This window comes from Pteropus medius, unplaced genomic scaffold (assembly GCF_902729225.1).
Source record: "Pteropus medius unplaced genomic scaffold, Ma_sr-lr_union100, whole genome shotgun sequence".
NCBI lineage: Eukaryota > Metazoa > Chordata > Mammalia > Chiroptera > Pteropodidae > Pteropus > Pteropus medius.
The window spans coordinates 1862724-1878872 of NW_024356397.1; the positions used below are offsets into that span (position 1 = coordinate 1862724).

Here is a 16149-nt window from a genome sequence, read left to right on the forward strand (position 1 = left end):
TCAAGATATTTTGAAGAATGACAACACTTGTGCAGTATCCTAGGCCAACTTCTTTCTGTAAGAGGATGTCTATTTCCCCATAGCATATGCAAAAGCACTTGTTAAAACTCTTCCTGGGGAAAAGGAAAAGCAAAGAGAACTCTAAGGCTGGTATTGAGGGGCACCTACAGTCTCTCTAAATCTGTCATCTCTTTAATCAGCTGAACTGGGGTGACGAGCCTGCACAGGCCCAAGTGGTAGCTGGCCTCCCTTGGGTTGGTCCAGGGCAGGGAGCAGCATTCTGCAGAAGGTCCCTTTTCAGATTGAGAAACCCACATTCTGATCTCCTCTTTTGATGATTTTACAAAAATCAAATCGCATGACAGATGCCTAGATAAACAGGAGAAGTTTGCAATCGTAGCAAGTCCTGGGATGGTTATAGATTTTTAATGGCTATTAGCTTGATAATCACACACCAGGAATAGCTTCCAGGCAGGCCAAACCCATGCATAAGTGGGCCCACACCCATGCACACCAACACCTAGCTGAGAGAGTATAAAAGGGGACCCTGACAGTCTTCCAACAGCAGAGTCGAATCTCCAGCCTTAACTCTTCTCAGGAACCTTCAACTTTCCTTGCTGGGCAAAGGCATCATGAGTTGTCAGATCACGTGCAAATCTCGAGGAAGAGGAGGAGGTGGTGGATTCCGGGGCTTCAGCAGCGGTTCTGCTGTGGTCTCTGGCGGGAGCCGGAGATCAGGCGCCAGCTTCTCCTGCATTAGCCGCCATGGCGGTGGCGGAGGGGGCTTTGGTGGAGGCGGCTTTGGCAGCCGGAGTCTTGTTGGCCTTGGAGGGACCAAGAGCATCTCCATTAGTGTGGCTGGAGGAGGTGGAGGCTTTGGCTCCGGTGGTGGATTTGGTGGCAGAGGAGGTTTTCCTGAGGTGCTTGAGGTGGCAGTGGCTTCGGAGGCGCATGGGTGGCTTTGGAGGTGGCAGCGGCTCGAGGTGGCGGTGGCAGTGGCTTCGGAGGCGGCGGTTTTGGAGGTGGCGGCTTTGGTGGAGGCCGCTTAGGAGGTGGCGGTGGCTTTGGAGGTTTTGGGGGTCCTGGTGGCTTTGGGCCTGGAGGATTCCCTGGTGGAGGCATCCACGAAGTCTCCATCAACCAGAGCCTCCTGCAGCCTCTCAATGTGAAAATCGATCCTGAAATCCAGAATGTGAAGTCGCAGGAGCGGGAGCAGATCAAAACTCTCAACAACAAATTTGCCACCTTCATTGACAAGGTGAGTCATGAGAAGCTGGCTCCGTCTGATGCTCAGGATGCCCTACTTTCAGTGCTAATTGAAAAGCCAATGACAGAGATTTCTTTTAGGAGCTATCGGTGTAGTCATATGAGCCTGGGTTACTGGCAATATTCCAAAGGGAAAGGTGCTGGCTTCATGGGCTACACCTTCCATAACCATCTGCAGTTAGGAATTATTTGTGCCCTTGGCTTTATTGTTTTTGCCTAAATAAATAATATTTATGAAAAATTCTGAAAATCCTAGAACAAGTGATATAGACAAATAGTTCAGGCTATGGGATGGCAAGTTCTAGAAGGGATTGGTAAGGCATCTCCTGTGATCGTCCTTCCTTCCCTAGAAGTTATTACTCTATAAAATTCTAGGAAGCTGAACCTGACATATCTGCTTGGAGATAAATGAAATTCTTACCTCGAAGAGAAGCATTCTCAGTTTTGTGACCCATAAAGTCTTTATTGGTGTCACTTTGGAGTTTTATAGGGTTTTCTTCTATTTCAGGGCAGTTGAACCTGTCTCAGGAATTTACAAGTCTCTTAAAAACCAGGCTGAGGAGCCCTGCCTTCCAGTGCATTTGTTTTTCACCCTTAGGGGCAGTGCCAGCGGATGCCTACTTTTGGTTTTCCCCAGAATTTATGGGACCTTTGCTGGAAATTCAACTAGGATGAGGGAGGGAAATGGCCTGGAGTCTTGGGAGCAGCTGCAAACCAAATAGTGGGTGGTGAAGCAGAAAAAAGAGTTCTGTGCAGGAGAGTGCTGGATGCAACAGTTAGGAGTCTGTAGGACTTTCCCCCTGTGGAGGCAGGGAGCTCAGAAACTCTGCTGGGCATTACCCGCCATTCAGCTGAGGAGGATGAAGCTGCATAGTCTTCTCCATATCCTGAAGCAGGGCAATCCGGAGCTCATGTACTCTCCTTCTGGTCACTGCAGGTGCGGTTCCTGGAGCAGCAGAACCAAGTATTGCAGACCAAATGGGATCTGCTGCAGCAAATAGATGTCCGCACCCGTACCACCAACCTGGACCCCATCTTTCAAGCATATATCGGCCAGCTGAAGAAATATGTGGATTCGCTCTCTGCAGAAAGAACAACACAAGATTTAGAGCTGAACAACATGCAGGATCTCGTTGAGGAATTTAAGAAGAAGTAGGTGGCAGAGTAAACACTGAGTGGAGATAAATATTAACCTGAACCATCTAACCATTCCTCCAGCAAAAGCTACTCATCTCCCAATTGCATTTGTGATGATAAAGGGGAGAGGCATCTGAATGTTTGTCATTTTTTTGTGAGGAAGACATTTAGGGTATTAGGGATCTTTTTTTTTTTTTTTTTTGCATGTTTGAGAGTTAATTTATAGAAAACGGTCCTCATTTGGGATATCATAGTTTCAATGTAGACAGACAGTTAAAGAGTGCTTAATATGCCAAGAGAATAGGGTATTTCTGGTGAATCCACTAGAAAAAAGAAAAGAAAAAAAGTAAACATAGAACTAATCTAACAGCTGTGTCTTTTGGGTTCCGACAGGTATGAGGATGAAATCAACAAGCGCACAGCTGCTGAGAATGATTTCGTGACTCTTAAAAAGGTGAGCAAGAAAATGTCATGGCTCAGGTGGGAATTAGGCTGCTTCAGAAATCCATTGTGTCCAAGCAGACAGGCTAGAGAACAACTCTGAGTGAAAAGAGCGGTTGTCAGGGAAAGGGATGAGGTGTGTCTGTGGCTGGTTCTCTTAAAAACAAAAGTGTTTCTGTAGTTCAAACTTCTGGAGATAATTTTCAAAGATATTGTGCAATGTGATAGAGATTTTCCTATTGATAACCTACTTACAATCTATATCGGAGCATGAAAAACGCAAACACAGAGAACACTTAATTCTTCTAAAGAGCTGGAGAAGGAATGGGACTTCTCTTAGAATGCCTACTGAAAGAGGCTGTCGATTCTGCTGACAAAGATTTGAGCTAGAAGGCAAAAGTGTGGATTCTTTGCCTGGTTCTGCAGAGGTTTTGGAATCAAATCCAGGAGATTTTCAGAAGTGGGATGGACAGATAGGATGGGAAAGTTGAGGACTGTTAAAAGTCACAGAGGCCATTACGTCTCATAGTGGGAGCACACAGTGTCTCAGTTAGGAAGGGGAGAATGGTTGACAAAGCTTGGGCCCATCAGACTTCTGATGGTCTAGAGGGGCATGATCAGTGAATAGAACCATGGAGTCCCCATAGGGACTCAATGTCCAATGAGGTCCCATTGGGGACATGGCTCACCTGGAGGTGCCTAGGATATTGGAGAGCAGCTAACAGGGACTGGGTGAAATAGAGTGATGTAGAGAGGGTGGGGCTTACACACAGAAAGCTGCAAGATGGGTGGGGGGCATGAGTTTCACCAGTGGCCCCTGACCTTTCTTGTAGGATGTGGACAATACCTACATGACCAAGGTGGAGCTGCAGTCCAAGGTGGATGTGCTGAACCAGGAGGTTGAGTTCATGAAAGTTCTCTTTGATGCGGTAAGGAGGCTGCTTCTGGATAGAACCTTGCTGCCTACCCTTCCCACCAAAAGAAAGCCTTTCCTAACTGATAAAATGTGGTATGAGTGGGGTTTATGGACTGGCTGACTTCAGCTTGCCATTATTCCAGGCCACAAGGTTTCTATGGTATAGATCTTGGAGGAGAGAAACTTTCTCCTCTGATGTCACAGGAAGTAAGGCTCAGGAAACATTAGGACAACCTCCCTACACTCTATTCCCCAAACATCCAGCTCTCCTCAGGAAGAGACTTGTCTTGTTCTCATCCTTATGTCTAACATACTTTGGAGGTCAAATGTAACATACCTCTCTGCTTCCTGCCCAAGTGCACTCACATGAATTATGAAACAGGAAGTAAACTTTGAGGCATTTGCCATCAACCTGCTTCTTTCTGGGGGCACTTATCGAAACTGGATAAATCATGAAGTCTGTTAACTAAGGCTGTTAACTGTAGAAATACAGACTCCTCTTCCATAATTCTCACAGCAACCTTGGCAGGGGCCTAGGAATGGTGCTTATAGCACTTTAAATGTCACACAGTGCATGTGAGTCTGAGAGTCTGTGTGTTTCCCAAACACTGGGGAGGAGGAGCCTCCTCACTGGACAGGGAAGACATGGTTAGACTCCCGTCTGTTGCAGGAGGTGTCTCAGATGCAGAGTCATGTCACCGACACCAACGTCATTCTGTCCATGGACAACAACCGCAACCTGGACCTGGACAGCATCATCGCTGAGGTCCAGAACCAGTACGAGGAGATTGCCCAGAGGAGCAAGACTGAGGCCGAGGCCCTGTACCAGAGCAAGGCAAGTACTTAAAGTGAAGGGAGAGCCACAGCTTCTTCTAACCAGCCAGAAAGTGTACAGTAAGATTGTTGGTGTTTTTATCTAATGGAAGTTAGGCATTCTTCCCCAGAAAAAGTGTCCATACTACCCCAAATGCCCTCAATCAAGAATGGCACCAAGTCCTTTTGGGGGTGTGAGATGGTCCCCCACCTTTCACAAATGCAGCCATGACCTTCGGCTTAGTTGACCCTCCCTGGACCAGTATTAGATATCCCTTGGCTCAAGCTTCCTCCCAGCTGCCACTGTCTTCCTCTTCTCTTACAGTATGAGGAGCTCCAGGTCACTGCTGGGAAACATGGAGACAGCGTGAAAGAGATCAAGATGGAGATCAATGAGCTGAACCGTGTGATCCAGAGACTGAAAGGGGAGATTGACCACGTGAAGAAGCAGGTGGGGTGTGGCCCTAAGGACTCGTGCGGCTCCACTGATTGAGGGGTCAGGTGGGGGTGGGAGAGTGAGAGGTTGTGTATAGGTGTGTGTGTGTGTGTGTGTGTGTGCGTGTGTGTGAGAGAGAGAGAGAGAGAGAGAGAGAGGAGAAACTGAGAAATTCTAATCTAGCGTGGGTTAATACCAAATGCTTTGAATTTAGCACAATTTAAAGCTTATAACAATTTTTAGAGTGGCCTAAGGGACATTGTAAAGCAAGGAGTAGGGCAGGAAAAGAATTGTGTTCACTTTTTGATTGCTGACACCAGTGAAAGGAGCAAATAAAGAAAGAGGTCATTGGACGTGCCATGGATTGCAGCCGTAGCTTCCCACTTGTGCTTGGCACGACCCTGAGCACAGCCAGCTGCGTAATGAAGGGGCAGTGAGTGTCACAGGGAGGTGGCTAGGTATTAGCTTTGGAAAACATAATGTTGGGCACAGAATCCACTCCACAAGCAACAGAATTTTGTGCAGCAGTCGACATCAGATATTTTCATTTGCAACTATAAAATGGGATAATGATTCTGTTTCTGTGTTGTGAGGATCAAAGGTCTTTATGGGGACACATAAGGGGTCCAGTCAAAGGAAGCTTGGGAAGAAGATGCCCCAGAGTCAGCAGCAAGTCTTAGCACAGCTGTTCATAACTTGCATTAACTCGAGGGGGCCCAGCTCTTCCAGATCCAGTGCTTCTGGCTTCCCACGCCCTAAACACTGCTGCTTCCTCTCTCCCTCTACCAGGTAGACTTCTCTGTACAAAAGAAACCTTTTTCTCTTTCCCTCTTAGTGTAAGAACGTACAAGACAACATTGCAGATGCTGAGCAGAGGGGAGAGCATGCTATCAAAGATGCCCAAAACAAGCTCACCGACCTGGAGGAAGCCTTGCAGCAGGCCCGGGAGGACCTGGCCCGGCTGCTGCGTGACTACCAGGAGCTCATGAACACCAAGCTGGCCCTGGATGTTGAGATTGCCACCTACCGCAAGCTGCTGGAGGGCGAGGAGTGCAGGTGAGGGACAATGAGAAGGCAGAAGGTACCTTGGTCCACCCTCACCTGTCTCCTAGAACCAGGGCTGGAGGCAAAGGCAAGGAAAGCAGGGGTGGGGCAAGGCCTTCTGATGGCTGAGAGCTGACGTCACCATGCTCCCCCTAATCTGAAGCAGAGATTCAGGATATAAAGCATTATTGTACAGTGGTAGATTTATCAATATGGAATAACTAACAAGGCAGAGTAAATTAAATTAACTAAGTTAAATTAAGTTTAGCAATAAATTAATCTTGATCTCTTTGGAAAGAGAAATCAAAATGCTTTGAAAACGGATTCGTTCTAGACAGTGAGAAACTTTGGTCTCTGGGTCTGTGGAGTGTGCAGCTTCTTCTCTCTCCACTTTGTGACCTAGAAAGGGGAATGTGTGGACTGGCTGGGGCATGCTCACCTGGAGCAGGTGCCAGCCCTAGTTCTTTGCAGGTTTCTGGAGGGACAAACAGAACCATTTGCTAACCTCCTAAATGGGCCTCTTTCCTCTGTGGTCTGAAAGCTTTATCAGTGTTATTAGCATCCTGGTGATTTATTCTGGCTAAAGATACTGGAGGGGGAAAAGCTGCCCTGGGCCACCAGCAAGCCAGTATGACAGAGAGGGAGTCACTTGGCTCAGGCTGTTACTCTGTACCTGTCTGCGAGGTCAGGCCTCCTATCCCAGCTTGCAAGAGGCAGTGGGAATGATTTCATATGGAGATGAGAAGGGTAGGGCAGGAGGGTGGGGCAGGGAGGCTGTATAGATATGCAATTCTTTCTGAACTGAATATTCATACAGTGCGGCCTCATTTAAAAATTCTGGTGTGCCTTGGATTCTGAATATCAGACTCCTTAAGATGGATTTAAATACAAAAACGGGGTGCAGAGTCAGAAGCGAATTTGTGTTTTCATCATTTTCATGAGCAAAAAATTGAGATGCATTGGGATGCCAGGCTGTGTAGAAATGTGGGGCCAGCCCCACCTCTGTGATCTGGCGTACAGAAGAGAGTGGGCTCTGTAAGGCTCTGGTGGCTGATGTTAAAGGCTGAACCAAGTGCTCTGCCATGAGTTCTTTTCTCTCTCTCCCTGACAGGATGTCTGGAGACCTCAGCAGCAACGTGACTGTGTGTAAGTGAGGGATGTGGTCCTGTCCTATGGGTAGCGTGTTGGGTGGAGGCAGGCAGAGAAGGTCAGAACTGTGGTAACACTGTCTCTCTCTGCAGCCGTGACAAGCAGCACTGTTTCTTCGAACGTGGCATCGAAGGCTGGTTTTGGAGTTGGCCAAGGTTCCGGAGGTAGAGGATCTGGTTCTGGAGGAGGATTCACCTCTGGAAGCAGCAGTTATGGTTCTGGAGGCAGAGGATCAGGCTCCAGAAGTGGAGGTGGAGGAGGGGGCTATGGCTCTGGTGGTTCCAGAGGAGGCTCTGGCTCTGGAGGAGGATACGGTTCTGGAGGAGGCTCTAGAGGGAGGCTCTGGAGGTGGATATGGCTCTGGAGGCGGCTCCAGAGGAGGCTCTGGAGGCGGCTCCAGAGGAAGCTCTGGAGGCGGCTCCAAAGGAGGCTCTGGCTCTGGAGGAGGATACGGATCTGGAGGAGGCTCTAGAGGAGGCTCTGGAGGGGGTGGATATGGCTCTGGAGGTGGCTTTAAATCAGGTGGTTCTATCTCTGACAAGGCTGGTTCTGGCTCAGGTGAAGGTTACGGTTCCAACGTGAGCTTCTCTTTTAGATAAAGATGTAGTCCCGCCCTTGACTCCCACTCCAGAATGTAGAAGCTTGTCTCTGTACATCTAACTGACAGCAAATCAAAACTTGTCATCCATTTGGGGAAAGGGATGCCGACATACAGTTTTTGAAATATCTCCTCTCCAAACAAATTAGTTGGAGCAGGTGACAGCCTCTGTCCCCTGGGGAAGAATCTGCATCGTCTAGGTTTGCGCTTCCAGCCATACCCCCATTCCCAGCGCCTCTTTGCATTGCCCATTTGGTGGTCCTTTTTCCTGACAAGTATGCCCTCGAGGACCCCATTTCAAAGCCCATGCCTTTCCCCTGGCAGTGCCCACGGGGAAACATGTTTCTGTGTATATAGCCTGTCTTGCTGACTCTGCATATAAAGTGCTGTGGTCTTGGTGTCTGCACAATAAACTTGATTTGCAATTCATAGCATGTTATGTGTGTTTAATGTCAAGCCTTGCTAGAAGTGGGTAGCCAGGAGCATTACTCATTGCTGCTAACTTAAAACACCAGAAAATGGAGAGATTTAGAAAGGATGAAAGAGAGGCTTCCTAGAGGAAGGGCGTGTCACCCTGAGGCAGCACGACTGGGAGAAGCCAAGGTGTCTTTTTTTTTTTCCTTCTGTAAGTCTTTAAGAACTGTGATGATGAGGGGCTAGCTCTGGAGTCCAGGGATGGGTGTGATGTTCTCAGAAAGTACTTGCCAGACCTAAGGACCATGATATTGCCAGGAGGTCAAGAGGGAAATTTGTGGAAAATTCTCTTTCCCAGAAAAAGCCACTCTTCTTAACATTTTCCCACAGACTGCCCCCCACGTCTGCTCTTTCTAACAAAAGCTCTGATCTGAGTGCTCCTTCTCTTCAGGACAGACTAGCCGAGCCGCCTGAGCTCACATCTAGGCTGTCTCAGCTCTGAGCTTCCAGGACAGAATTCCCTCAGCCTAGCCTAGGCTCTCTGTATCCCTGTGATATAGGGAAGAGGCATGAAAACTACATAAACTGACAAGTTGTATTCAGAGCCTACAAAGAGCTGCTACCAGACCATAGGAAACCTACCGAACAGAGGGAGATCCCTGCTGAGATTACTAATAAACTATTTACCCATGCTATAAAAGGTGGCCAGGAAAACAGAATTTTTAAGTCCTAAGCTACACAAAATGAACTCAACCACTCATTTCCTCTGGGGACCTATAGAACAAAGGCTGAGATTGCTAACATGCCTTTAACGCTGCATACCCATACCAGACCATGAAAGGAAAACAGGAGAACAAAGTCTTAAAGCTGTAATTCATAGAAACTAAGAATGATGTATAGACTGACATATAGAATTCCTTGAACACTGGGGATCTGTCTCTCTCATTCTCTGATATGTCTATGGAGTGCTATTTCATCTCTAATAAACTTTCCTTTGGTCTCTCTCTGTCTCATTATCTGTCTGAGAGGAGACCATGCTATGTCAATGGAGCATTATTCTTTCGCTAATTAACTTTTCCTTTTGTCTCTAACTCTGGCATGAGCTTGAATTCCTTCCTGCACCCTGTCAAGTACCCTTCCTCTCTGGTGCAGGACTTGAGTCCCCCTGGGCGAGGTAGAGGGAAGAGGGATTCGCCTCGTCCTGCATCACCTGCAGTCTTAAGTCTCTGTCGGGCTCTGAACAAGGCCGAAGGAGAGTATCTGAGGAAGTCTCTGGGACTAAAAAGTGACCTCCATAATAAATGACTACCATTTTCACAGAACATCCCTCCTCTTATGTCAGAGGAGTCCCCCAACACATTCAGCAGATAATAGACCTTTCTTTTCTTGCCTCATCCAGCAGCCCTCTGGGAGGCCCTACCTCTGGACATCGCGATCCTAGAGTCTTTCTCCTGTAGGTGTGAAGATGATTGCAGCCCCTTTCCCCAAAAGGTGTTATCACTGCCTGGGCTTCTTGGGACCTCAGAAATGGCTGGGCAGGTTGGATGGGCCCTTGGAGTTGATATTAGACTGGCCAGAGATGCAGTTAATATTTTAGGTTGGGTTAGGTCAAGCTTCAGTCAGACACAACAGATGTGGCTTAAAACAACTCAGAAAAAAATACTGAGGGATTCTTTTCTCTTTCATTCTATTCTAGCTTCAAAACCTTGATGAGGCTTTCGTAGGGTCTGAGAGATTCTTACTGTTCCTAGAGGTTGTGGAGATGGCTTTGAGAAATTCAGTAGAGGAGGCGGTAACAGAGAATAGGTGGCTTCACCTGTCCCCCAACCAGCTGGCCCCAAGTTTGAGGGTGCCAGACAGGAAGAGCTCCGAAGGTTGCAGGTGGCAAGGTGACAGTATATGAGGCTGAGTGTTCTAGGATGATCTGGTGCTCAGAGAATGGCCCTGAGAGCTGCCCAGGCCTTGGTCACGTGGGAGAGGTCTGTGGAGGTGAGGATGCAGGCTAGGAAGAAGTGTGAGGGGCTTGGCTATTTTACGGTGTGTATACTATGCAAACGTGAACATGACCTTAAACAAGGACTAGTGTTCTGGACTTCTGGGGCTGGAAGGAAGCTTTAGCCGTCAGTGAATTTGAACTTCCAGTTTATGTTAGGAAACAGGTAGGCCCAGGGTGGGCATAGAACCCAAGGTCTTCACCCCCAATTCATGCACTGTTCCAAGTCTTTAGGAATGGTGAGCCATTTGACGACTTTCTGAGAGGAAAGAAGGTGAGGCAGGTAAGGTGGCAGCATTTATTATCAACTCCCTTAATTTCTGAGACTATCAGTGCTGTGAGTCTCCTTCCGTGGCTCATAGCTCCTCACTCCCATCTCACCTGGGGCACAATGCTTCTTTTCAGATCTACTCAGACACATGTTACTGCTACGTTGGACTCCAAGCAAAATTAGGCTTATAGATTAACTCATGGATACAGGCCCGAGGCTTGAAAGAAATCTGGCTATAAGCGGGTAATGGAATGAGGGGCCAGCTTAGGGGAGAGATTCTTCTCTCCCTCCTAGGAGTCTCAGGAGACTAGTTCAGAATCTGGGTCACGTTCCTCCCCTCAGTGTCTCCTGCCTTTCTTCTGCCAATTGACTTGTCAGGTCCTGGGCTTCAAAAGGAAGATTCACACAAAGAGAGGGTTTTATGTGCTCTATTTCCATAGGTAACTGGGCTATATGTTTATATCCTGATGCTGCTGCTGAATATTTGGGACACCCTCCCTCTTGTGGTTCCCTTTCTTTCTCTGCCTAGTCTGAATTCAAATGAGCCTCTTTCTTCCCTTCTGCTAAACCCTTTTTTCCCTGTCAACTCAAATACATGTCCTTGGAGAGCTCACCTGCTCCAGAAATCCCCCTTGAATGGACCACTTATGCTTCTTCTACTTGTTGTGAAGTGGGAAGGCCTTGTACCAGGTATTAGGACCCTTAAATGCTGATCTTTGTCTTAAGGGGAATTATTGTGTGACATTAGTCATTTTTCCTCCCAAGGTTGATTTCTGCATCAGTTAAAGGAGGTGGAATGAGATTATCTCTACTATCTCTCCAGCTCTGATGAAAAGAACCCTGTAGATGCTGCCAGGCTCATTCCTTAAGTTTCCCAGCCTAAGGGGGAATTTAGGACACAGAATCAGGAAAGAGGCTTAGAGGCACTGTGTGTGGACAGGCACGAGCACCTGAAGGTCCGTGTTGTTTTCATCCTATTAAATAAATAAATATTTAAATTCAAAGATCTAATCGGCTTTATTAAGTGATTTGTGAATTGGGCAGCATCCCATCTAGCAAGTAGAGAGGAGCTCCTCGTCCTATTTCATGTTAGTTCAGTGATTGTCTGTGAAACGATGATTGTAAGCAAGGTACTGCACTTGGCTATTTTGAGGATACCAACGCTCATAACACACTGCATCCCCGAGGAAGTTTACAGTCCAGTTGAGGGATGGATAAGAAATTTACAAATTGCTGTTAATACAAGACAGCATGTAATTAAGATCTCCTCTGGGAGGGGAGATAGTGCATTGAAATCCCCTGGGACTTCATTCAAAATGCACATTCCTGGTTCCAATAGTTCTCCTCCCTTGAGTTTCCATTATAGATAATTGAAGCGGAGCCTGGAAATACACATTTTTTAACAAGCTTCTAGGTGACTCTGATGCTGGTGACGCAAGGGTCAGGTTTTGAAAAGTACTAAGGGAGAATAAGGGGGCAGGCTCTGTTGTGGGTTCAATTCTTGGCATCTTAAAGTTTAGTAGGCACTCAATAAAAAATTGATGATCAGATGAAAAATGTGTGACCTTGGGCATTTTTTTTTTTTTTAGCAACTCTGAGCCTTGATTTATCTGTTTGTAAAGAAGTAACAGTAATATATCTCCCTCATAGGGTTTCTGGGAATGTTATATACAATAATAAGTGATAAATGTTTATTATATAGGACCTGTGCCATCATGAGCACGCACTACTGTAGGCCTCTTTTTCTCCTTTTCCCCTGTCCCTCTCCCCTGTCCCTCTCCCTCTTCTTCTCCCTCTCCTCCTCCTCCTCCTCCTCCTTCCCATTATTAAAGTTATAGACAGTACTATGAGACTGTGGAAGGCTTCATGGATGGGATGCTTTTACCATATGTGGGATTAATTAAGAAATAATAATAATTTTACATAAACTTTTCCAGAAGATAGAATATGAAGGGACACTTTTCATCTTGTCTTATCAAGTAAGCATTACCCTGATACCAAAATCTGAGACATTATAAGAAAAGAAACTAAAGACCAAATCCTTCATGAATATAGATTTGAAAATTCTCAACAAAATATGAGCAAATTATAAAAAGGATAATACATTATGGTTGGGTGAAATTTATCCCAGAAATGAAAGGCTAGTTCAACAGTCATTGAGTCAATTAATATATCCACTATATTATAGAAGAAAAAACATATAATCTCAATAGATGCAAAAAAAATTGACAAAATTTAACATCCATTCAGGAATTTAAAAAATACTCAGCAAACTAGGAGTAGGAGGGAACTGTCTTAGACTGATAAAGGATATCTACAAAATCAACAGCTAACAATGGTGAAAGCCTTTATGATTTTTTCCCTTAAGATTGGGAACAGGCAAGGACATCTGCTGTTACTACTCTTACTTGTCATCATACTAAAATTCCTAAGCAGTGCAATAATACAAAAAAAAAATACAGATTGAAAGGAAGAAATAAAACTGTCTTTATTCACATAATGTGATTGCCAATGCAAAAGATCCTAAAGATTCTACACAAAAGCTACTAGAACTAACATGTGAGTTTAGCAAGGTTACAGGCTACAAACTAGCAATAAACAATTGGAAATTAAAATTAATAAGGCAGTATCATTTACAATAGCACCAAGAAAGAATAACACACTTAGATATACAGGTAAAAAAATTTGTGCATCATCTGTATACTCAAAACTTAAAAATTAATAATGAAAGAAATCCAAGACCTAAAGAGATAGACCAATACACCATGTTCATGGACTGGAATACTCATATTGTTAAGATGTCGATTCTTCCAAAATTAATCTATATGTTTGATAAAAATCCCAATCTAAATCACAGCAAGATTTTTTTGTAGAAATTGATAAGATTATTCAAAATGTACATGGAAATGCAAAGTGCCTGGACTAACCAAAATAATTTCAAAAAAAAATATTGAAAGACTCAGACTATTTGATTTCAAACTTATTCTAGTAATCAAGATAGTGTGGTATTGGTTAAAGCAGTGGTCCTCAACCTTTTTGGCACCAGAAGCTGGTGCTCCTATAAGAATGTAATGCCTGATGATCGGAGATGGAGCTGAGGCGGTGATGCTAGTGCTGGGGAGCGGCTGCAAATACAGATGAAGCTTCACTCAACTTGTCCATCACTCATCTCATGTTGTGCGGCCTGGTTCCTAATAGACCACGAACTGGTACCAGTCTGCAGCCCATGGGTTGGGGACACCTGGGTTAAAGGATAGACACATAGGTTAATGAAACAGAACAGAGAGTTATAAATAGACTGTAAACATTCTAGAAGGAAAAATAAGGGAAATTCTTTGTGAACTTGGCTTAGGCAAAAATTTCTTAAATACAAAACACCCAAATCATGAGCCATAAGAGGCAAAGATTAAAACACTAAATTTCATCAAGATTAAAAACCTCTCCTCTGTGGAAGACACTGTAAAGGGAATGAAAAAATGCCACAGCATAGGAGAAAATATTTGCAAAACACATATCTGACAAAGGACTTGTATCTAGAACATATAAAGAGTTCTCAAAACTCACTAGTAAGAAAAACAAATCAATAAAAATGGGCAAAAGATTTAAACAGATACTTCTTCAGAGAGGAGACAGAGATGGCAAATAAACACATAAAAAGATGCCCAATAGCATTAGTCACTAGAGAAGTGGAATTGAAGCCACAATGAGATACTACTGCAACATATTAGAATGTCTAAAAGAAAGAAAGGAAGAAAGAAAGAAAGAAACAAACAAACAATATCAAGTGCTGGAGAGAATGTGGAGCAACTGGAACTCTTGTATTGCTCTTGAAAATGCAAAATTGTGGAAACCAATTTGGCATTTTGTTATAAAGTTCAATATATACTTACCAGTGGATATCTTGTAAGTGGACACATTAAGATATTGGCAAATGGTTTCTTCCCTGTAAGTTGCCATGTGATTCTGAGTCTAGGAGTTAATCTCTGAGCAAATGGACATTTCCACTCTCAAAGCCAGCTATTGGAGATGACCAGAATCAGAAGGTGTCCAGTTAATGGGCTCTGAAAAAGGAATGTGGAGCCAAAGCAAATGATTTGGCTGGGTGATTTTTAAATTCTGTCAGTCAGGCTGGGAGTGGTGAGCCAGGTTCACAGCCTTGAGAAATCCTAACTTTCAGATCTCATCTGGTCTTAACACCAAAAGGCAGCCAGACTTCTTATAGCTACACCAACAATCTGCTCTTGGACCAGCCTTGGATTGAGGTTTACTCTGAATAGCCCTGGGGAAGATGAGAAAGTAGAAAGCCTGCATCTTGAGGTTGCTCCAATGGGACGTCAGGATTGTCTGGGAGGAATACTCTAGTTCTGCCTAGCCCCACCTTTCGCAGGGTGCTCTTCCTTAGGGAGGAGCAGCTACAGATTAACACTACTACGTGGACTTGGAGGTGGGCAAAAATAAGGAGAAGCTGATAAGAAGTAAAGTAGAATAGGCTCTGGGTTTGGAGTAGTCTTACCAAAATAGATAGTGCATTGAAGAACTGTGTTCTTCCATGGTGACTGTAGTTGATAACACTGTATTGCATAACTGAAATTTGCTAAGAGAATAGAACTTCAGTGTTCTCACTGGAAAAAAAAAAGGGTAACTACGGGAGGTGATGGATGTGTTAATTAATTTGATGGTGGGGGTTGGTTCACAATGTTGTATACTTTCAATATTTCATAATTTTATTTGTTTATTATACCTCGATAAAACTGAAAAAAGAAGAGGTGGGAAATTGTATAGGGCCTCCTGCTTGATTGAAGCTTGCTTTCAGGGGGCGGGGGTGCGGGTTGAGAAAAACTAAACTGTGTTTTTTTGTGGGCCTCAGAGGGCTACTGTGCTGTGAGATGGAGGGGTGGGTGTGGTGTGGATGAGTAGGGGGAGATTTGCTGTAGGAAGAAATGTCTCATGATCTACCAAGAAGGTGCGCAACAGATTCAAGGCGTGCATTATATTAATTCTTCTCTTTTGCTCTGTATTGCTGCTATTACCTGCAATGCCATGAAACAATGAGAAGGATAGGGAAGGGGAATATTTTGTCCACATTGAATAGTCATGGCTATTTGTAAAAGAACATGCCTGAGATTGAGTTATTTTGCTTGATCATCGATGAGTCTCTTCTTGACATCTGAACAAATAATCTAGGACAGTGGTTCTCCAACTTAGGTGGGAATCAGAATCAACTAGGGAATTTGGTAAACAGACAAAGGCCTAGACCTGGTCCTACATTAAGAAACCTGGACCTTTGTGTTTTTCATGATCTTCCAAGTGATTGATTTGAATACTCTCTAGAGTATTGAGAACCACTGCTCTAAGCAATTGGCCATAAACGCATACCTGAAATTTCTCCAAATAATAGGGCTAATTAACCTCAATTGTAACATGTCAGGAATTAATGCCAAACTGGAATCTCTTGCCCCTCTCCCAAGGTGAGCAAGGGCTTCTCAAGCCCGCTGTGGCTGTGCCCTGGGGCTGAGCCCTTGGAATTCCTGTTTGCAGGTGCAGTTCCTGGAGCAGCAGAACCAGATATTGCAAACCAAGTGGGGGTTACAGCAGCAGCTAGATATCAGCACCCGCACCACCAGCCTGGAGGCTATTTTGGAGCCACTTCAGGAGTCCAGTAGACAAATTC

At 45.0% G+C, this 16149-nt stretch overlaps 1 protein-coding gene across 1 annotated transcript; it reads left to right on the forward strand.

The window, feature by feature from the left end:
* Positions 1-632: 632 nt before the first annotated feature.
* KRT2 (keratin 2) lies at positions 633-8077 on the forward strand. The gene is given in 11 exon segments (XM_039862161.1): positions 633-897; positions 930-1258; positions 2204-2418; positions 2797-2857; positions 3678-3773; positions 4431-4595; positions 4899-5024; positions 5845-6065; positions 7165-7199; positions 7295-7530; positions 7532-8077. Coding segments are annotated over 11 exon segments (2019 nt in total). The 3' UTR covers positions 7802-8077.
* Positions 8078-16149: the final 8072 nt, after the last annotated feature.